This window comes from Eubalaena glacialis, chromosome 7 (assembly GCF_028564815.1).
Source record: "Eubalaena glacialis isolate mEubGla1 chromosome 7, mEubGla1.1.hap2.+ XY, whole genome shotgun sequence".
In the NCBI taxonomy this organism is placed as follows: domain Eukaryota; kingdom Metazoa; phylum Chordata; class Mammalia; order Artiodactyla; family Balaenidae; genus Eubalaena; species Eubalaena glacialis.
In genome coordinates, this window is record NC_083722.1 from 75,499,760 (window position 1) to 75,522,188 (window position 22,429).

The window sequence follows — 22,429 nt, forward strand, 5'->3', positions numbered from 1 at the left end:
CTCTTACAAGAACAACCTCATTCATTCATCTTCCCATTCAAGAAACTCTGTTGCATGTCAACTGAGCACTAAGCATTCAGAGATGTAAGGCATTGCTGATGCTGTTAGAGGCTCTGCCAACCTTAGGAAGCAGAGGACACCTAGCAAATGGAGTCAGGGCTGCCCTCAACAATACGCACTCCCAGTCCCCGTGGAAAAGCCTCCCCCTTCCATACCCGTCCCAGCATTCCTCCATGCTGCCTAAGAGGTGCCCAGTCCCCCACCCTCAGCCAGACTTCACTAGTATCTTCCCAGCAGACCCCCACTTTATAGTCCCCTGATGTTAAACCCTGGAGAGCATCAGAATTACCTGATGATTTTTTTTAAAATACAAGTACACAAGCCCACCCAAGACCCACTAGAATCTCAAAGGGTGAATGTTAGAAATCTAATTTTAACAAGCTCCCTACGTGATTCAAACACAGTCAGCTAGGCAGTGGTCTTCAGACTAACCACAGAAACCACTGTTCAGGACTTCTCTTTCCCATTCTTATGATAAGGTGCCTGTCCTCATCCCTCTCTTGGTAATATTTCTTGGCCATTGGTGCTAAAGTTTACATGAGCCTCCTGGAGACAGTACCTTAACCCAGAGGCATGATTCCACTTGTAGGCTTTGTGAACATGTAACATACAATAAGGATAGCTGAAGAGCAGGGACCCTGGGAAGCTCTGTGTAAGGCAGGCCTGGGTCATTACATTCTGGAGCTTTTCACATTTGTTGCTTCTAGTTCCTTGAGAATTAGTGGAGAGCTCAATTTAAATGATCCTCCAGAGAGCTTTTGACAAGAAGGCCCCAGCACCATTAACTATTAAAAAGTGCTGCTTTCAAAACTGAGGCCATAATTTGCAAAATTGCAACCCGTAAGGCAGCCTGATACCTATTCTGACTGAGAACAACCTTGGTCTAGGCAGGTCTGTTCTCTAAATAAAGAGCAAAGATCTGATGAAATCTAGCTGCTTCAGTGTGTAACCCAGAAGGTACAGTTGCTTGTATTTATAAATTTTCTCAGCTAAACGATCACCAAAGCATTCTGTTTAAATAGAAAATTTTAAAAGAATGAAAACTGTAGGAATATCTAGCTCAGTCCTTCCATTTGAAATTGGCATTTTGGTTTAAAATACCCTGGAGGAGCTGCCCAGAAGCTATGAGCTCACTCTATAAAACCAAAACAGACCAAATTCTGTCATTATCAATCTCCAAGACAATACCCAATTTAGTATTAGTATTTTATATCATATATTGCTAGGAAAAGTTTGAAATGTTCCATTTAAGGACATACTTATTATAATATGGTTAACTTTTGTATAGAGCCACAGAAATTTATATGTTTGTACAAGCCAGACTTCTATTGCTGGTAGCCAACATCTGCTTTTAAAAGTCACGTGAATTATCTTGAGAATAACTGCCAGAGAGTGCTGATTTATACCACGGTGATTTTAAACAAAGCACCTATTCTTTAGATATTAAAATTCTCTAGACTATTCACTTTATGCCAAATTGTCCTAGAAATTGAACAATTACTTAAATTTCATAGAAAAGCTAATGTGTAACTAAAAGGCTTTTATCAGGAGAAAGCTCTGAGATGTCTGTTCCAGTTGTTAAAAATTTAAGGTGTAACCAACTCTGATTTATCCCATTATAATGGCAATAACCCATAGTAAAGTTCCCAGTTAATTTTGAATTTTACTTTCAGGGCTGATTTTATTCAGCCTCTCTCCTGACGGTAGCAAACTGATGAATTTGAGTTTTCCTTCTCCTTCTGCTAGTCTTCCCCACCCTACCTACACACCTGAGTGCTATTTTAATGACTTGCTAGGAGGGCCCAAGCAGGGATGTCCAAAAGAGGAAGATTAAAGTGTCAAACTCATCAGAATTCAAAGTAGAGGTTCTGCTCAACCCAGGAGGAAAGTCTATATGGACTGCAAGGATGGACACCCTGAAGTCTGTCCCACCTACCCAGCAGTTGCATTTGTGTGTGATTTTCAAGAACACATTTTCCTGTTCCCTTCATGGTAGCCTCAGGGCTATTTGTTTGGGGAAATAGCTTTCACGCATTAGAGAAAGTTCTCTGTGCTGTCAGAGAATAATTGTTTCTCAGGGACTGCTCTTCCCCACTTGGGTCAAAGTGTTTTGAGAGTATTATGTGACCAAATAACCATGATTGCATTCCTATGGTAGGAAGGCGACCTGAAGAATAGAAGGTCTGGTCATGAAGACCCCCAAAGCCCAAGATATATGCCAGTCCTGGTCTATCACTGTTTCATGTGTAAGAGACACTCGGACACTTCCACAGTTAGAGAGGTGGGCAGTGCAGAAAAGGAGCCGTCAGTCATCATGTATCTGACCAAACCAGAAAGCTCAGTTGCTAACCAAAAACAAAGACTTATGTCATTGTGATTCCAAGTAATGAACAGATTTAGTTGTGCCAGTTTTTTTTTTTTTTTTTTTTTTTTTTTTTAAACATCTTTATTGAAGTATAATTGCTTTACAATGGTGTGCTAGCTTCTGCTTTACAACAAAGTGAATCAGTTACACATATACATATGTTGCCATATCTCTTCCCTCTTGCATCTCCCTCCCTCCCACCCTCCCTATCCCACCCCTCTAGGTGGTCACAAAGCACCGAGCTGATCTCCCTGTGCTATGCGGCTGCTTCCCACTAGTTATCTATTTTACATTTGGTAGTGTATATATGTCCATGACACTCTCTCACCCTGTCACATCTCACCCCTCCCCCTCCCCATATCCTCAAGTCCATTCTCTAGTAGGTCTGTGTCTTTATTCCCATCTTGCCACTAGGTTCTTCATGACCTCTTTTTTTTTTTTTTTTTTTTTCCCTTAGATTCCATATATATGTGTTAGCATACTGTATTTGTTTTTCTCTTTCTGACTTACTTCACTCTGTATGACAGACTCTAACTCCATCCACCTCATTACAAACACCTCCATTTCATTTCTTTTTATGGCTGAGTAATATTCCATTGTATATATGTGCCACATCTTCTTTATCCATTCATCCGATGATGGACACCTAGGTTGCTTCCATGTCCTGGCTATTGTAAACAGAGCTGCAATGAATATTTTGGTACATGACTCTTTCTGAATTATGGTTTTCTCAGGGTATATGCCCAGTAGTGGGATTGCTGGGTCATATGGTAGTTCTATTTTTAGTTTTTTAAGGAACCTCCATACTGTTCTCCATAGTGGCTGTATCAATTTACATTCCCACCAACAGTGCAAGAGTGTTCCCTTTTCTCCACACCCTCTCCAGCATTTATTGTTTCTAGATTTTTTGATGATGGCCATTCTGACCGGTGTGAGATGATACCTCATTGTAGTTTTGATTTGCATTTCTCTAATGATTAATGATGTTGAGCATTCTTTCATGTGTCTGTTGGCAATCTGTATCTCTTCTTTGGAGAAATGTCTATTTAGGTCTTCTGCCCATTTTTGGATTGGGTTGTTTGTTTTTTTGTTATTGAGCTGCATGAGCTGCTTGTAAATCTTGGAGATTAATCCTTTGTCAGTTGCTTCATTTGCAAATATTTTCTCCCATTCTGAGGGTTGTCTTTTGGTCTTGTTTATGGTTTCCTTTGCTGTGCAAAAGCTTTTAAGTTTCATTAGGTCCCATTTGTTTATTTGTGTTTTTATTTCCATTTCTCTAGGACCTGGGTCAAAAAGGATCTTGCTGTGACTTATGTCATACAGTGTTCTGCCTATGTTTTCCTCTAAGAGTTTGATAGTGTCTGGCCTTACACTTAGGTCTTTAATCCATTTTGAGTTTATTTTTGTGTATGGTGTTAGGGAGTGTTCTAATTTCATACTTTTACATGTACCTGTCCAATTTTCCCAGCACCATTTATTGAAGAGGCTGTCTTTTCTCCACTGTATATGCTTGCCTCCTTTATCAAAGATAAGGTGACCATATGTGCGTGGGCTTATCTCTGGGCTTTCTATCCTGTTCCATTGATCTATATTTCTGTTTTTGTGCCAGTACCAAACTGTCTTGATTACTGTAGCTTTGTAATATAGTCTGAAGTCAGGGAGCCTGATTCCTCCAGCTCCATTTTTCGTTCTCAAGATTGCTTTGGCTATTCGGGGTCTTTTGTGTTTCCATACAAATTGTGAAATTTTTTGTTCTAGTTCTGTGAAAAATGCCAGTGGTAGTTTGATAGGGATTGCATTGAATCTGTAGATTGCTTTGGGTAGCAGAGTCATTTTCACAATGTTGATTCTTCCAATCCAAGAACATGGTATATCTCTCCATCTATTTGTATCATCTTTAATTTCTTTCATCAGTGTCCTATAATTTTCTGCATACAGGTCTTTTGTCTCCTTAGGTAGGTTTATTCCTAGGTATTTTATTCTTTTTGTTGCAATGGTAAACGGGAGTGTTTTCTTAATTTCACTTTCAGATTTTTCATCATTAGTATACAGGAATGCAAGAGATTTCTGTGCATTAATTTTGTATCCTGCTACTTTACCAAATTCATTGATTAGCTCTAGTAGTTTTCTGGTAGCATCTTTTGGATTCTCTATGTATAGTATCATGTCATCTGCAAACAGTGACAGCTTTACTTCTTCTTTTCCGATTTGGATTCCTTTTATTTCTTTTTCGTCTCTGATTGCTGTGGCTAACACTTCCAAAACTATGTTGAATAATAGTGGTGAGAGTGGGCAACCTTGTCTTGTTCCTGATCTTAGTGGAAATGGTTTCAGTTTTTCACCATTGAGGACAATGTTGGCTGTGGGTTTGTCATATACGGCCTTTATTATGTTGAGGAAAGTTCCCTCTATGCCTACTTTCTGCAGGACTTTTATCATAAATGGGTGTTGAATTTTGTCGAAAGCTTTCTCTGCATCTATTGAGATGATCATATGGTTTTTCTCCTTCAATTTGTTAATATGATGTATCACGTTGATTGATTTGCGTATATTGAAGAATCCTTGCATTCCTGGAATAAACCCCACTTGATCATGGTGTATGATCCTTTTAATGTGCTGTTGGATTCTGTTTGCTAGTATTTTGTTGAGGATTTTTGCATCTATGTTCATCAGTGATATTGGCCTGTAGTTTTCTTTCTTTGTGACATCTTTGTCTGGTTTTGGTATCAGGGTGATGGTGGCCTCGTAGAATGAGTTGGGGAGTGTTCCTCCCTCTGCAATATTTTGGAAGAGTTTGAGAAGGATAGGTGTTAGCTCTTCTCTAAATGTTTGATAGAATTCGCCTGTGAAGCCATCTGGTCCTGGGCTTTTGTGTGTTGGAAGATTTTTAATCACAGTTTCAATTTCAGTGCTTGTGATTGGTCTGTTCATATTTTCTATTTCTTCCTGGTTCAGTCTCGGCAGGTTGTGCATTTCTAAGAATCTGTCCATTTCTTCCAGGTTGTCCATTTTATTAGCATAGAGTTGCTTGTAGTAATCTCTTATGATCGTTTGTATTTCTGCAGTGTCAGTGGTTACTTCTCCTTTTTCATTTCTAATTCTATTAATTTGAGTCTTCTCCTTTTTTCTCTTGATGAGTCTGGCTAATGGTTTATCAATTTTGTTTATCTTCTCAAAGAACCAGCTTTTAGTTTCATTGATTTTTGCTATTGTTTCCTTCATTTCTTTTTCATTTATTTCTGATCTGATCTTTATGATTTCTTTCCTTCTGCTAGCTTTGGGGTTTTTTTGTTCTTCTTTCTCTAATTGCTTTAGGTGCAAGGTTAGGTTGTTTATTCGAGATGTTTCCTGTTTCTTGATGTAGGCTTGTATTGCTATAAACTTCCCTCTTAGAACTGCTTTTGCTGCATCCCATAGGTTTTGGATCGTCGTGTCTCCATTGTCATTTGTTTCTAGGTATTTTTTGATTTCCCCTTTGATTTCTTCAGTGATCACTTCGTTATTAAGTAGTGTATTGTGTAGCCTCCATGTGTTTGTATTTTTTACAGATCTTTTCCTGTAATTGATATCTAGTCTCATAGCGTTGTGGTCGGAAAAGATACTTGATACGATTTCAATTTTTTTAAATTTACCAAGGCTTGATTTGTGACCCAAGATATGATCTATCCTGGAGAATGTTCCATGAGCACTTGAGAAAAATGTGTATTCTGTTGTTTTTGGGTGGAATGTCCTATAAATATCAATTAAGTCCATCTTGTTTAATGTATCATTTAAAGCTTGTGTTTCCTTATTGATTTTCATTTTGGATGATCTGTCCATTGGTGAAAGTGGGGTGTTAAAGTCCCCTACTATGATTGTGTTACTGTCGATTTCCCCTTTTATGGCTGTTAGTATTTGCCTTATGTATTGAGGTGCTCCTATGTTGGGTGCATAAATATTTACAATTGTTATACCTTCCTCTTGGATCGATCCCTTGATCATTATATAGTGTCCGTCTTTGTCTCTTGTAATTGTCTTTATTTTAAAGTCTATTTTGTCTGATATGAGAATTGCTACTCCAGCTTTCTTTTGATTTCCATTTGCATGGAATATCTTTTTCCATCCCCTCACTTTCAGTCTGTATGTGTCTCTAGGTCTGAAGTGGGTCTCTTGTAGACAGCATATATATGGGTCTTGTTTTTGTATCCATTCAGCCAGTCTGTGTCTTTTGGTGGGAGCATTTAATCCATTTACATTTAAGGTAATTATCGATATGTATGTTCCTATTCCCATTTTCTTAAATGTTTTGGGTTTGTTATTGTAGGTGTTTTCCTTCTCTTGTGTTTCTTGCCTAGAGAAGTTCCTTTAGCATTTGTTGTAAAGCTGGTTTGGTGGTGCTGAACTCTCTCAGCTTTTGCTTGTCTGTAAAGGTTTTAATTTCTCCATCAAATCTGAATGAGATCCTTGCTGGGTAGAGTAATCTTGGTTGTAGGTTTTTCTCCTTCATCACTTTAAGTATATCCTGCCACTCCCTTCTGGCTTGCAGCGTTTCTGCTGAAAGATCAGCTGTTAACCTTATGGGGATGCCCTTGTGTGTTATCTGTTGTTTTTCCCTTGCTGCTTTTAATATGTTTTCTTTATATTTAATTTTTGATAGTTTGATTAATATGTGTCTTGGTGTGTTTCTCCTTGGATTTATCCTGTATGGGACTCTCTGTGCTTCCAGGACTTGATTAACTATTTCCTTTCCCATATTAGGGAAGTTTTCAACTATAATCTCTTCAAATATTTTCTCAGTCCCTTTCTTTTTCTCTTCTTCTTCTGGGACCCCTATAATTCGAATGTTGGTGCGTTTAATGTTGTCCCAGAGGTCTCTGAGACTGTCCTCAGTTCTTTTCATTCTTTTTTCTTTATTCTGGTCTGCAGTAGTTATTTCCACCATTTTATCTTCCAGGTCACTTATCCGTTCTTCTGCCTCAGTTATTCTGCTATTGATCCCATCTAGAGTATTTTTAATTTCATTTATTGTGCTTGTCATCGTTTCTTGGTTCCTCTTTAGTTCTTCTACGTCCTTGTTAAATGTTTCTTGCATTTTGTCTATTCTATTTCCAAGACTTTGGATCATCCTTACTATCATTATTCTGAATTCTTTTTCAGGTAGACTACCTATTTCCTCTTCATTTGTTAGGTCTGGTGTGTTTTGACCCTGCTCCTTCATCTGCTGTGTGTTTTTCTGTCTTCTCATTTTGCTTATCTTACTGTGTTTGGGGTCTCCTTTTCACAGGCTGCAGGTTCGTAGTTCCCGTTGTTTTTGGTATCTGTCCCCAGTGGCTAAGGTTGGTTCAGTGGGTTGTGTAGGTTTCCTGGTGGAGGGAACTAGTGCCTGTGTTCTGGTGGATGAGGCTGGATGTTGTCTTTCTGGTGGGTTCGTCCACGTCTGGTGGTGTGTTTTGGGGTGTCTGTGGCCTTATTATGATTTTAGGCAGCCTCTCTGTTAATGGATGGGGCTGTGTTCCTCTCTTGCTAGTTGTTTGGCATAGGGTGTCCAGCACTGTAGCTTGCTGGTCGTTGAGTGAAGCTGGGTCTTGATGTTGAGATGGAGATCTGTGAGAGATTTTCGCCGTTTGGTATTACGTGGAGCTGAGAGGTCTCTTGTGGACCAGTGTCCTGAAGTTGGCTCTCCCACCTCAGAGGCACAGCCCTGATGCCTGGCTGGAGCACCAAGAGCCTTTCATCCACACGGCTCAGAATAAAAGGGAGAAAAAATGGAAAGAAAGAAAAAAAGAGGATAAAATAAAATAAAATAAAGCAATTATAATAAAAAATAAGAAAAAAAATTATTAAGAGTAAATTTATTAAGAAAAAAAATTTTTTTTAATTTTTAAAAATAGATTTATTAATTTTTTATACTAAAAATAAGAAAAAAATTATTTAGAAAAAATTTATTAAGAAAAAAAATTTTTTAATTTTTTAAAATAAAAAATATGAAAAAACTTATTAAAAATTTTTTTAAAAATAGAAAATAAGGAAAAAATTATTAAGAAAACATTTATTAGGGAAAAAAAAATTTTTAAGCCAAAAAAAAAAAAAAAAAAAAAAAAAAACGGACGGACCTAACCCTAGGACTAAGGGTGAGAGCAAAGCTATACAGACAAAATCTCACCCAGAAGCATACACATCTACACTCACAAAAAAAAGGAAAAGGGGAAAAGTTAATATATCCTGCTCCCAAAGTCCATCTCCTAAATTTGGGATGATTCGTTGTCTATTCAGGTATTCAACAGATGCAGGCACATCAAGTTGTTTGTGGAGCTTTAATCCGCTGCTTCTGAGGCTGCTGGGAGAGATTTCCCTTTCTCTTCTTTGTTCGTACAGCTCCCGGGGTTCAGCTTTGGATTTGGACCCGCCTCTGCGTGTAGGTCGCCTGAGGGCGTCTGTTCCCCGCCCAGACAGAACGGGGTTAAAGGAGCAGCTGATTCGGGGACTCCGGCTCAGTCAGGCCGGGGGGAGGGAGCGGTACAGAGGAGGCGGGGTGAGCCTGCGGCGGCAGAAGCCGGCGTGACGTTGCAGCAGCCTGAGGCGCGCCGTGTGCTCTCCCGGGGAAGTTGTCCCCGGATCACGGGAGCCTGGCCGTGGCGGGCTGCACAGGCTCCCGGGAGGGGCGGTGTGGAGAATGACCTGTGCTCGCCCACAGGCTGTTTGGTGGCGGCAGCAGCAGCCTTAGCGTCTCATGCCCGTCTCTGGGGTCCGCGCTGATAGCCGCGGCTCGCGCCCGTCTCTGGAGTTCGTTTAAGTGGCGCTCTGAATCCCCTCTCCTTGCACGCCGCGAAACAAAGAGGCAAGAAAAAGTCTCCTGCCTCTTCGGCAGCTGCAGACTTTTTCTCGTGCACCCTCCCGGCTAGTTGTGGTGCGCTAGACCCTTCAGGCTGTGTTCACGCAGCCAACCCCAGTCCTCTCCCTGGGATCCGACCTAAGCCCGCGCCTCAGCTCCCAGCCCCCGCCCGCCCCGGCGGGTGAGCAGACAAGCCTCTCGGGCTGGTGAGTGCTGCTCGGCGCCGAGCCTCTGTGCGGGAATCTCTCCGTTTTTCCCTCTGCGTCCCTGTTGCTGTGGGATCCGCGCTGATAGCCGCGGCTCGCGCCCGTCTCTGGAGCTCGTCCAGGTGTGCCAGTTTTTCTAAAAACTGAAGGAGAAAAAATTTCTGGCTTCTGAATTGGCTTGCTTTGCAAGTTAATTAATTGTTCCATTAACTTTTTGTTGATTTCTTCAGGCTGCTAACACATCTTCACTTTGGCCTTACCTGGTTTCCTTTGTCATTTTCTTCCTTTGAAGATTTTTTTTCCCACAGCCTTTACTATTTTTTTTGAAAGTCAAAAGCCCTTCGTTAGTTTGTGTTAAGTAAAATTCGTCATTTTATGGGTTTAGAAGCTTAGAGCAGCCTAAATAAGCTCCTTTTATGCATGAACAGACAATTCCATCCCCCCTAAAAAAAGGCATTTGAGACTTAGGTCATTTCAGACGTGCAGTTTGAGCTACTGCTGCCCAGTCTCAAGCAGCAGGTATGGGCTGCATGGGCTAGAGTCAGAGCACGCAGAAGCAACCAGAGCACAACAGACTGTCGCCCCAGTCCTTTGGCACCTGTGCTTTTGAAGAGTCATCTGCTCCCAGAGCACTTGCTACAAAAAGAAGAAAAACTGACAGTCCAGTGACCTCTGCCTGACACTCCAGCAGGGAATGGGATTTGGAGGTAAGCCTCCAGAAGGAAGAAGTAGTTTATCCTCTAGTCAGACTCAGAAGGATTGAGGGTTGCAAAAAGAAAACCAAGCAAAAAAAAGAGAAACGACTTTTTTTGTTGGTTTTTTTTTTTTTTTTTGAGGGAAAGGAGTAGGGATTAGTAGTTAAGACATAGACATGATTAAAATAAGTGTTATTCTTGTTGATTCTAAAATCTTTCCTCTCTGGGGGACTTAGATTACAGCTGTTCTCCTGGAGGGGAGAGAGACTGAGCAGACACCTGCAGTCTGCCTTTTCCCACCCTAGACAAGCTGTGGTGAACACCTTTAAGATTCAGACTTAGAGAGCACATGACTAACCAACCTGAGTACTGCTGCACTGATATTGGTAGAATGTCCATTGTTATTGACCAAGCTTGGAATGCCCTGAGCACCCACCTGAACCCTGGAGGATCCAGATGCTAGCCTTGTCCTCCATGCGCATGGGGCAGAGTGGCTTCTGCGGTCATGAAGACATGATATTTCTTTCCACACAGGTGATATCCGCAATGACCTGTACCTAACCCTGGAGAAGGGGGACTTCGAGAGAGGGGGAAAGAGTGTACAGAAGAATATTGAAGTGACCATGTATGTGCTTTACGCAGATGGAGAAATCTTGAAGGTAAAGTTTGCCAGTCAGTTTGGAATGGAGGCTAATCCTGTAATAATTTTAGTGCTTCTGTGGACTTTGTCCAGAGACCCATCCTCTTCAGGAAGAGCTGAACTCAAATCACCCCATATGCATTCTTCTCCGCCTTAGCCTTTCTTCAAGGAAACTCTACAGTATGCTCTGATAATGACTTGCAGTGTCATACAGCCTTTTTAGAAATTATTCCTAGTGTCTGACCTGAATCCTTTCTGTTCTAATTTAGACCTATTCCCTCTAGTTCTGTCCTACATGTTACTTTTTCAGCCACCTGTCTAGCATCGAGCTGCCTAGTTTTGGTAACTGTTATTAGGTCCCACGCTTTTTGTTCCTTGAGCTAATACAGAAAGTTATATTTTCCCTTTAGTAAAGAGTGGAACTTAGGTACCCACTTGCTGTTACCAAGTTATGTGGCAAGGAACAGCAGACTCAGGCCCTAAAAGATGATTTCCAGCCAGTGCAGTACAAGGATCCTCTGTCACTCTTCATTAAAAGAGAAGACCTGGAGTGCTGTTTTTCTACTGTCATTATGTCAGTTTTTCCCTCAGTCTAGTCCCTGGCAAATAAAAAGGCATTATTTGCATGTCACTTGGTAGAAGGCAAATCACTCTTTTACAAACCTTGCTTCTGTGTGTTGACAACAGCCTTATGAGGTAGGCAGACCAGGAGTGATCGTCCGTATTTTACAGAAGGAAAAAGGTAAAGTTAGTCAGAATCATCTCCCAAACCTAGAAAGAAATGGAGGGTAATGTTGAAATGGTGGTAGAAACAATGATTTGTGTGTCATTTTAAAAACCCACCTCAAGGACTAAGGCATGTTCATTGTTTGTATGAATAATGCTGAGGTCAGCAGAGCTGTCAGCTGTTCACACCACCCTGTGTGGACAAGGAGCTGCTCCTGATTGTATTGTCCGCAGCTTCCTGGGGGGCCTGGGACTGGATTTTCACAGCAACATTTGGGAACTGGGGTCAAGTTAAATCTGGTCTACCTTGTTTATATCCAAGGACAGTCAGCCATGGGCAACCTAAAATGCCAGTGCAACATTAGGCCAAAGATTAGAAAACAAGCTCCACTTTATTATTATTTAATTAATTATTTAATTTTTTAAATTTAATTTTATTATTATTTAATTATTTTTCTGATCTGGAAAGTGCCATATAGGGTTGACTTCTCCTATGAATTCGTTGTTTCCTTTCTTAATGAGGATGAAGAGCCTACCTTAGTGATTCAGGTGCACCACTCAGCTTCCCTCAAGTTTATTAAGCAATGTGTGTGGTTACCTCTGCCCCAAGGAAAACAAGGAGCATTGTGACTGCTCATTCCTTATACCATCTAGACAGTTGTTTCCAAAAGTACTGAATTTAAGTCATCTTATAGGTTTGGCCTGATAGGAAAATGAGACCTGCACAAAGGAGAAAATGAAATGTCCTAGTGACACGGAAATCCAAGGGATCCCTCCAGGAAGATGGCACCTTACCTTGCTTCTCTCTTCCAGGATTGCATCAGCTTGGGTTCAGGAGAGCCGAATAGGAGTTCCTACCACTCCTTCGTCCTCTACCACAGTAATAGTCCTCGCTGGGGAGAAATTATCAAATTGCCCATCCCCATTGACCGGTTCCGGGGCTCCCACCTGCGCTTCGAGTTCAGACACTGTTCCAGTGAGTGAGACTTCTCTCCACATTCCTTTGAAGATATGAATATAACTCTTTCCTCTCTGGAACAGAAGTAAGAGAGTTCTTACTATTGGGGGAATAAAATTAGGAGTTGTGTACTCAGAGATGGGATATCATCAGAGGCTGTCCTTTGGACAGTGATTCAGAAACATGGGATCTGGTATTGGCCTGTTGTAGTGTCAGACCTGGATGCTGGATAATTGCCAGTGTCATTCCTCTTTGGGGGTTTCCTTTGTATGTATTAAACTCCTTCTTAAAGAGCCCCTGGTTTATCAAGACTAGCAATTTAGTTTCTATTTGAGTCTAGGTTGCCTATGTACCTTGGGATATGAATGGAAACTCAGTCTAGTACATTTCTCATCATTCTTGCTGTCAGGTTGCTACCTAATTAATGAACAAAGTAAGGGACAAAGAAGTAAAGAGCATCGGTGATAAGCCAAAAGGAAATTGCTGTTAAAAAGCAAAGTGTGAGGCAAAACAACTAATGCTTGGCTCTGATTGCAGCAAAGGACAAAGGGGAAAAGAAACTCTTTGGCTTTGCATTCTCACCCCTGATGCGGGACGATGGCACCACCCTCTCAGATGATATCCACGAGCTCTATGTGTACAAGGTACAGAGCCTGGCTGTCTCTCACCCTGCTGAGACCACTCTCACACATGGTTCTCAGTTAGGTGGTTTTCACTGAGCGGGCCAGAGGATCCAGGGTAATGCGCTGGTTGAGACAGCAGGACAGCTGTGGGCAGTCTTTTGTCTTCTAAATGAGGTGAGCTTCCTCCCATAAGTAATGCCAGCAGGGCCTTTGTTTTCCACCTCCCACTCCACTAGTCATGGAAATCTATTACCAACCCCTCTGTGCTGTTATGGCCTTGGCTTGTTCATTTGGAGACCTGCTATTTGAGATTGGGGTTCTGTCAGCTGTCACAGCATAGCTGGCACTCAAGGTTGCCTGCATACCAGGTAGAGGCCACGAGCCCCGCCATGTTCTCTTTAAAAGGCGTGTGAGCCGTTCTGGGGAAAGAAATGAAAAGCACTTTTAAAGTGCTTAGAAAGCACTCTTCTAAGAGGACCTGAGGTCCAAGGTCCAGCCTCAGGAAGATGAGAGTAAACATCAACTCAGAAATCCCCTGGGACCTGATTTTTTACAGGTGGCATGGTTCAAGAAACATTCTGTATTCTCTACTTTTGCCTATAGTGTGATGAGAATAGCACATTTAACAACCATGCTCTGTACCTGGGCCTGCCCTGCTGCAAAGAGGACTATAACGGCTGCCCTAACATCCCCTCCAGCCTCATCTTCCAACGCAGCACCAAAGAGTCTTTCTTCATTTCCACACAGCTCTCCTCCACCAAACTCACCCAGAATGGTAGGTGATGGTGCCTGCAGTGTGGTGCCCTCCACTGTTCTCACTTGCTGGTTCATGTTGCTGATACATGTTAAAAGAGACAAATTATTGCTTTTTCATGCCACAGTGAGGGAATTCTTTTCATTTGAAATTGAAGGAATCATTTGGCAATAGCAGCCTATGAGATTTTCCATGGTTTTAGCAGCTCCTGAGTGACATTCAGACTTTACAGATGTGTCTTTAGCCTTTATCTCAGCACTCCAGAGGCTGTTATACTGCTCGTAGCTATTTCTGTCCTTCTAGGTCTCACCTGTCCTTGGCAGGGAGAGTCTGGGCTTTGCTTGTCCATAACATAGCCAGGGTTCACCGTCTTTTGGGCTTGCTTCCTAGTGGACCTCCTTGCTCTGCTGAAATGGAAGGCCTTTCCAGACCGGATCATGGACATCCTAGGGCGGCTGCGGCATGTCAGTGGGGAGGAAATTGTTAAGGTATGGCTTCACACAATTCACACATGCTACCTGAGCAAGAATCTGGGCAGAAGGCCTCACTTCCCCTTGATTTCTGCCAGTAAGCCTCTAAGACCATTTCTCGAGGTTTATAATTACGTGAGTAGAAATAAAGGTATTTTTCTTTCTTAACTTCTTTTTTTAAAGTAGGTATCACATCAGGTTTATTACCTTTTAGAAACTACCTTTAAGTTTTAAGCCCTATTTTCTGTCTTGTTTTTCTTCCTAGAAAGCAAACTGGTAATTAAAAGGCAGTGATAAAAACACCCTCTCAGAAACAATCCCAGTGTGTGCTGCTGCCCACATGCCTTAGGTCTCCTCTCCCTTCCTCTCTCTTCCCTTACTTTGTAAACCTTTACCACAAATCCAACCTGATGTCTTCTTGGCTCTACTCTCTTGATTATCTACAGGAACTCTGAATACTCTCCATTAACTGTAACTTGATTTTGCCCAGTCTCTCACTAGAGTCCGTAATAGGGGACCCTTCCTTACTCCCTTCCTCAATTGCTTTTTCAAGCACTTTCGTGACATTTCCTATCTAATGGCCTGAGCAGGCTGACAGCAACACTACCAGACCCCAGTTGTTTTCCATAGGGCTTCTCCGCAGTGTGTAGAAGCCAGGTGTTTGCCCACCTGACTTTAGCTCAAGAAAACTCCCAGGCACTTCCTGAGGGTGAAAGCCCAGTAGGTGGATTCTGCACAATGGACTGAACTCAACTGAGGAAAATGGAAGTGCTTTTGGTGATCAGCAAGGGCAATGGAATGTAGGATAGAGATTAAATGTCAAGAAGGCAACTTGTCTATCAGTGAGCATTCTTGGCTCTATCATTGCAAGTGTCAAATCTATTAGCATTGCACTGTCTGTACTTTCATTTTACAGCTCCGTTGACTCAATAATACACAACATGGTGTCTCCAAACGAGGAATAATTTTAAAGTCTGTGTATGGCTTTGTACTTTTATGAAGTCTTGTATGAATTTTGTGTTAATCAGTTGATCAGAGTATCATAAATTTTTAAAAGAACTCTTTATACAAACAAGCTAATACTAGTTTTTGAAACTTAAGATAAATGCCCTTATACTCAGGGCATTTTTTTCCTTCTAAACATATGAAAAATTTAACCAGTAAAACAGACCAGGTATTAAGAAAAGTCTGTGATCTTTTTAAGGCTGAGTTGTTACATTCCCGACAAAAGAACATCCTACCAGCATTTCTGGTTTTAGCATCAGTATTTGTCTCAAGCCAGCCAGAGAGAATTAAAGAGATTATGCTAGCATTTTAATTAATTTTTACTTTTTATTGTAAGATTTCAAACATACCAAAAAAAGTTGACAGAATAGAATAAATAACCGTACATGTACGTATCCTATCAGTTACCCCTGACTGTCATCAGCCCATGGTCAGTCCTGCCCATAAACTCCTTATCCATGCATTCTACCTTATATTGTTTTGAAATAAGTTGTAAACATTATATCATTAAATTGCATTTTGACCAACAGAATATTAGATTTGATTTTTAAAGACTGGGAGCATCTGTGAGTATTTATTATTCTCTCTCTTGGTTTTTGCATCTTAGAAAGGAAAAGGCACGTGCTCAAAAAAAAAATGGTGACTCCAGATATTTTACCCTCTTTGACAGCCCTCATCAGCTGCATTCTCCCTTCTCCTGGGATACTAATTTCTAGACCAAAGAATAGTTTCTGTAGTTAAGGCCTAGCTTGCCACAGCCTCATCCAAATGTCCTCTACAGAGTTAGGCCATAGAGGAGAACAAGGGACTATCAAATTTTGGGGGACCCAGGAAAGTAAGCCCTTTTTCTCAAAATGGATTTGGCATCAGAATCACTTAGATTGGGACTTCCCTGGTGGCACAGTGATTAAGAATCCACCTGCCAATGCAGGGGACACAGGTTCGAGCCCTGGTCCGGGAAGATCCCACATGCCGCGGAGCAGCTAAGCCTGTGAGCCACAACTACTGAGCCTGAGCTCTAGAGCCTGTGAGCCACGACTACCGAAGCCCGCACGCCTAGAGCCTGTGCTCCACAACAGGAGAAGCCACTGCAATGAGAAGCCCACGCACCGCAACAAAGAGTAGCCCCCACTCACTGCAACTAGAGAAAGCCTGCGCACAGCAACGAAGACCCAATGCAGCCAATAAATAAATAAATAAATTTATAGGAAAAAAAAAAAGAATCACTTAGATTGTCTTCATTTCAAAATTACTGTTCTACCTGGATGTCCTACGTTTTTTAAGTAATTGCTCTTTCCTTATAAGTTTAGCACTTACCCAATAGGAAGAGCCTCTTTAGGTCTCTCTTAGGGCCCTTTGGGCTGTAAGCAAACACCCCCAAGTCCACCTAGTTATTTCTTGGCTAGGTGAAGGTGGGGTACTAGGTTATTTTTAAGCGGTGGTTTGAGATCTTAGGAGATCTTTGACTTCGTTTACTGGGAAATAAATTCATTGGTGTATGGAAGTTTGACCATGTGTCCAAGGTCTGAAGACCTGAGCCCTCTGATTTTTATGCTGTTGCAGTTTCTACAGGACATCTTAGATACGCTGTTTGTGATTTTGGATGATAATACAGAGAAATATGGCCTGTTGGTGTTTCAGTCTTTGGTAAGTCTCACCCTTCCTGATTTTTATTAATTATTCCTGTCACATATTTTTTAAAAATCTAAGGAAAGCAATTTATTAGAGTGAGTCAGCACAAGATGTAGATGTTTCCAATAGAAAAGGAACTGAGGAGTGTCACCCAAGGAAGACCAACAATCTCCCTACCAGGCAGAGCCCTACAAGATCAAATCTGGACTTCAACTTTGTAGTTTTGATACTCAGTCTCACCACTGTTACAGGGTTTCCTAGCCCCTGAAATAGTGACCTACACGAACAAAAGGCCCAGAGACTAATATAGGAAACAAGACAGCCTGTTTTTCCACTTACAAAAGTAGGATACAACCACCAGGAAAAGCAGAGACTCACTTGTGCTGGTGGAGCATCACACTCTCTCCCTCTATGCAGTTGTTTGGGAACCAGAGTCTCAGAAGGTTGCTTAGTGTGAAAGGACAGTGATTTGGATGTTTAGTGCATTTTGTTGAATATATCCAGTCCTACAGGAGGGCTGTATGTTCAAGGAGAACCAGATACTCTGAGTCTACCTGATAGATGAGGAGCAGAGGCAAGAGTTAGAATGGTACTTGCAAAGCTTGCTTCTCTGGCTTTTCTTCTTCCTTGTTTCCCTGGCCAGCCGACCCTGTTTCCGAAGGGTGCAGCCTTTCATAGGCTGGTTTGGCTTAGAGGACAATATTTTTCTCTCTCTCTTTTCCAAGTTTTTTGAGAACAACTTAGTGTTTATGACACCTACACAGGTATTGTTTTGATTCCCCAGGTCCATATTGAACCACCTAGCATTCGTGAAGAGAGAAGATCAAAGTAACACTGGCATTGACAGATGAGTCCCAAGTTTGGAATAGGAGGCCAGGGATGTTAGGAATAGAACAAATATGACAGAAATACAGACACAGAATGGAAATCCTACATTCACTGGGAACACTGGAGAAAACACTAGCAGTTTGCCATTCCTTGAAGAATCAAGAGTTGTTTCCTGCTGGGGTTAGGTTTGAGGCCTCCAATGAATTCTGCTACCCTCCATCTCTCCCAGGTATTCATCATCAACCTGCTCCGAGACATCAAATATTTCCACTTCCGACCTGTAATGGACACATACATCCAGAAGCACTTTGCTGGAGCCCTGGCATACAAGTAAGTTGCATTTGGCACCATCATTAGGACTTGTGTTTGACTAGAAAGATGGGCTTTTAAAAAGTTCAGTGGCAACCAACATTCGTTCAGCAGACCTTTTTTTTTTAAACTTCATTTACTTATTTTTTAACCCTGGTAAAATACACATAGCATAAAATGTATCATCTTAACCAATTTTTTTTTTTTATAAGGGTAACCTCTTTTTTTTTTTTTTTTTTAAAGAATCAATTTTATTTATTTATTTATTTTTGGTTGCATTGGGTCTTCATTGCTGCACGTGGGCTTTCTGTAGTTGTGGCGAGCGGGGGCTACTCTCCGTGGCGGTGTGCGGGCTTCTCATTGAGGTGGCTTCTCTTGTTGCGAAGCACAGGCTCTAGGCATGCAGGCTCAGTAGTTGTGGCACACGGGCTTAGTTGCTCTGCAGCATGTGGGATCTTCCCAGACCAGGGGTCGAACCCGTGTCCCCTGCATTGGCAGGCGGATTCTTAACCACTGGGCCACCAGGGAAGTCCCTTAACCATTTTTAAGTGTACAGCTCAGTGGCATTAAGTATATCTACATTTTTGTACAACCGTCACCACCATTCATCTCCAGAACTGTTTTCATCTTGCAAAACTGAAGCTCTGTACCCATTACCCAATAACTTCCCATTCCCCCCACCACCACCCAGCCCTCGTGTAATCACCATTATACTTTTTGTCTATGGATTTGCTAATCTAGGACCTCATATAAATTGAATCATACAATATTTGTCTCCTTGTGACTGGCTTATTTCACTTACCATAATGTCCTCAGTGTTCATCCATGTCATAGCATGTGTCAGAATTTCCTTCCTTTTATTCTAAATAATGTTCCACTGTATGTATATACCACATTTTGTTTATCCATTCATCTGTTGATGAATACTTGGCTATATTTATCCACCTTTCAGCTATTGTGAATAATGCTACTATGAAAATGGGCATACAAATATCTCTTAGAGACCCTGCTTTCAAGTCTTTTGGGTATATACCCAGAAATGGAATGGGTAGATAATATGATAATCCTATTTTTAATTTTTTGAGGAACCACCATACTATTTTCCACAGCAGCTGCACCATTTTACATTCCCACCGATAATGCACAAGTGTTCCAATATCTCCACATTCTTGCCAATACTTGTTACTTTCTGGTTTTTTCGTTTTTTTTTTGTAGTAGCCTTTCTAATGGATATGAGATGGTATCTTGTGGTTTTGATTTGCATTTCCCTAATGATTAGTGATGTTGAGCATCTCTTCATGTGCTTATTGACCATTTATATATCTTCTTTGGAGAAAAATCTGTAAGTCCTTTGCCTATTTTTGAATCAGGTTGTTTGGTTGTTTGTTGCTGAGCTGTAATTTTGGATATTAACCCATTTTCAGGGATATGATTTGGAAATATTTTCTCCCATTGCCTTTTTAATCTGTTGATTGTGTCTTTTGATGCACAGAAGTCTTCAATTTTGATATAGTTTAATTTATCTAATTTTTCTTTCATTGCCTATGTTTTGATGTCTTATCCATGAAATGATTGCTTAATCCAATGTCATGAAACTTTTCTCCTATGTTTTTGTATAAGAGTTTTATAGTTTTAGCTCTTACATTTAGGTATTTGATTAATTTTGAATTAATTTTTGTTTATTGTGCAACATAAGAGTCCAATTTTATTCTTTTGTGTGTGGATATTTAGTTTTCCCAATACAAGTTGTAGAAAAAGAATATCCTTTTCCCATTTAATGATGAAAATCATTTGACCGTATACATGAGGGTTTATTTCTGGGCTGTTTTATTCTATTGATGTATGTATCTGTCTTTATGCCAGTACCACCCTGTTTTGACTAGTCTTTATAATCAAAGTTAAAGTTACTCTTTGTAGCTTTGTAGGACGTTTGAAATCAGGAAGTGTGCATCCTCTAACTTTGTTCTTCTTTTTCAAGATTGTTTTGGCTATTTGGGGTCCCTAGAGATTCCATATGAACTTTAGGATGGATTTTTCTGTTTCTGCAAAAAATGTCATTGGGATTTTGATAGAGATTGCATTGAATTTGTAGATCACTTTGGATAGTGTTGACATCTTAACCAAATTAAGTCTCCCAATCCATGAATGTGGATGTCTTTCTGTTTATTATTAACTTCTTTAATTTCTTTCTTTTTTTTTTTCAGCAACATTTTGTTGTTTTCAAAGTATAAGTCTTTCACCCCCTTGGGTAACTTTATTCCTAAGTATTTTATTCTTTTTTGATGCTACCGTAAATGGATTGTTTTCTTAATTTTCCTTTTTGATTGTTCGTTGTTAGTATATAGAAAAGCAAATGATTTATATATGTTGATTTTGTTGCAGTGTTGCTGAATTCATTTATTAGTTCTAACAGGGTTTTTTGTGGATTCTTTAGATTTTTCTACATACAAGATCATGTTAGCTACAAACAAAGATAATTTTACTTCTTCCTTTCCAATTTGGATGCCTTTTATTGCTTTTTCTTGCCCAGTTGCTCTTTCACTACTAATACATTGAATAGAAGTAGCAAAAGCAGGCATCCTTGCCTTGTTTCTGATCTTAGAGGAACACATTTCAGTCTTTTACCATTGAGTATGATGTTAGATGTTAGCTTTCCGCTGATGTTTTAAACTAGAGTTTATTACATAGTTGTCATACTTTTCCTTCTAAGAAATGATGGCAGAGCTGCTAAAAATATGTCTTGCTTTTTCAGTGAGAAACATGTGAATAGCTAACTATAGTACTGACAAATAAATATCAAAGAAAAGAAAAAGATAGTCAATAAAAGAGATAATATGAATAATAAACATGGGAAACACTCACAGGTTATCTAAAACTATTAAAGCAATTTTTAAAGTCACCATATTATTCTATGGAATGAGCACAAGTTTTTTTTTTTAATATTTATTTATTTATTTGGTTGCATCAGGTCTTAGTTGCGGCAGGCGGGCTCCTTAGTTGCGGCACATAGACTCCTTAGTTGTGGCATGCACGTGGGATCTAGTTCCCTGACCAGGGATCGAACCTGGGCCCTGCATTGGGAGCGTGGAGTCTTATCCACTGTGCCACTAGGGTCGTCCCAGCACAAGTTTAGCAAACAAAACCGAAGGGTTCTGAGGCTGTGGAATCACTGGAACTCTGACACTTTGATGTCACTTTGGAGAGCAGGCACTGTGCTATATATTTTACCTGTGTCATCTCATTAGAATTCACAGTTTGAGATGTACTGTTGTTTCCTCTATATTTTAAATGAAAAGAATGAGGACAGAGGATCCAAATAACTTGCCCAAGGATGCAAAGCTAGAAACTGATAGGCCTGAGATGCGAACTGTTATCTGACGAGGGCCTGCACTCTTGCCCTGGGTACTCTTTTGCCATGTAAACGTGAAGGCCTTCTGACCCTGTAATCCCATTCCACTCAGATGACTTGGTCCTAAGGAAATAAGATCATTGGGATGGCAAGGAGGGGCACACCGGACTATACACCTTTATTCAGAGTCTGTTGTATGTTCTGGAGACTTAGCAGTTTTAAACAAAACAAAACAAAACACACATCCAGTCCCAGACTTCGGGAAAACTTTCTTGTAATCAGAAAAAATGTGTGTCAGGGAAAGTGGGAAAGAATGATTATAATTGCTGATTGAAATGTGGCAACTCTTTTTGGACAGGGAGTGTTGTCTGGTCTTGGATGATCTAAAGATTCCACAGCTGTATTGGATCCATCACTCCATTCTAGCTCATTAGCAGTATATTATTTCCTATATGGCTAATTCAGGACTGCAAATATTTTAGACTGCATTGCTTTTGGATTAAAGTGGGGTTTCTGGAACTGTTCTTTTTCCTAGGGAGCTAATCCGCTGTTTGAAGTGGTACATGGACTGCTCAGCAGAACTGATTCGGCAGGACCACATTCAGGAAGCCATGAGGGTAATGTACTGAGCTTGCTATACAAAAAGGGCCCACCCCTGCAGAACTTTGCAAGTAGCCTCAACTGAGTAGTGTGCGGGACAAGTGTAGACAGCCAGTACACTGCTCTGCTTTCAGGAAAGACTGCCTTGATCCACATAACTGCCCTTTCCTCACTTTGATTGTGCCCTAAAAGGTCTTTATTCCTCATAATTTTATCTTAAAGCAGGAGGGAGGGATGATGTGCATGTGGCTCTGAGCCATCCTCCCTGCTTGGTTTTTACCAACAATGTCAGTCTTTGCTTCCACTGGCTAAAATATCACATCTCCTTCTAAGCCAGTGTTGGTGGCAACATTGATTAGAAATAAGATCTTCCAATACTTTTCCCTTCTTCAGTAGTT

General features: G+C 40.7%; 1 protein-coding gene across 1 annotated transcript in view; it reads left to right on the forward strand.

Moving 5' to 3' along the window:
* Positions 1-22,429, forward strand: part of DOCK3 (dedicator of cytokinesis 3) — a 362,194-nt gene that overhangs the window by 268,429 nt on the left and 71,336 nt on the right. Inside the window, exons 14-21 of the mRNA XM_061197475.1 lie at positions 10,672-10,796; positions 12,317-12,479; positions 12,999-13,105; positions 13,688-13,859; positions 14,229-14,326; positions 16,877-16,960; positions 18,003-18,103; positions 21,967-22,048. Of these exons, the coding sequence (XP_061053458.1) occupies positions 10,672-10,796; positions 12,317-12,479; positions 12,999-13,105; positions 13,688-13,859; positions 14,229-14,326; positions 16,877-16,960; positions 18,003-18,103; positions 21,967-22,048 (932 nt within the window). The remainder of the gene's footprint in view (positions 1-10,671; positions 10,797-12,316; positions 12,480-12,998; positions 13,106-13,687; positions 13,860-14,228; positions 14,327-16,876; positions 16,961-18,002; positions 18,104-21,966; positions 22,049-22,429) is intronic.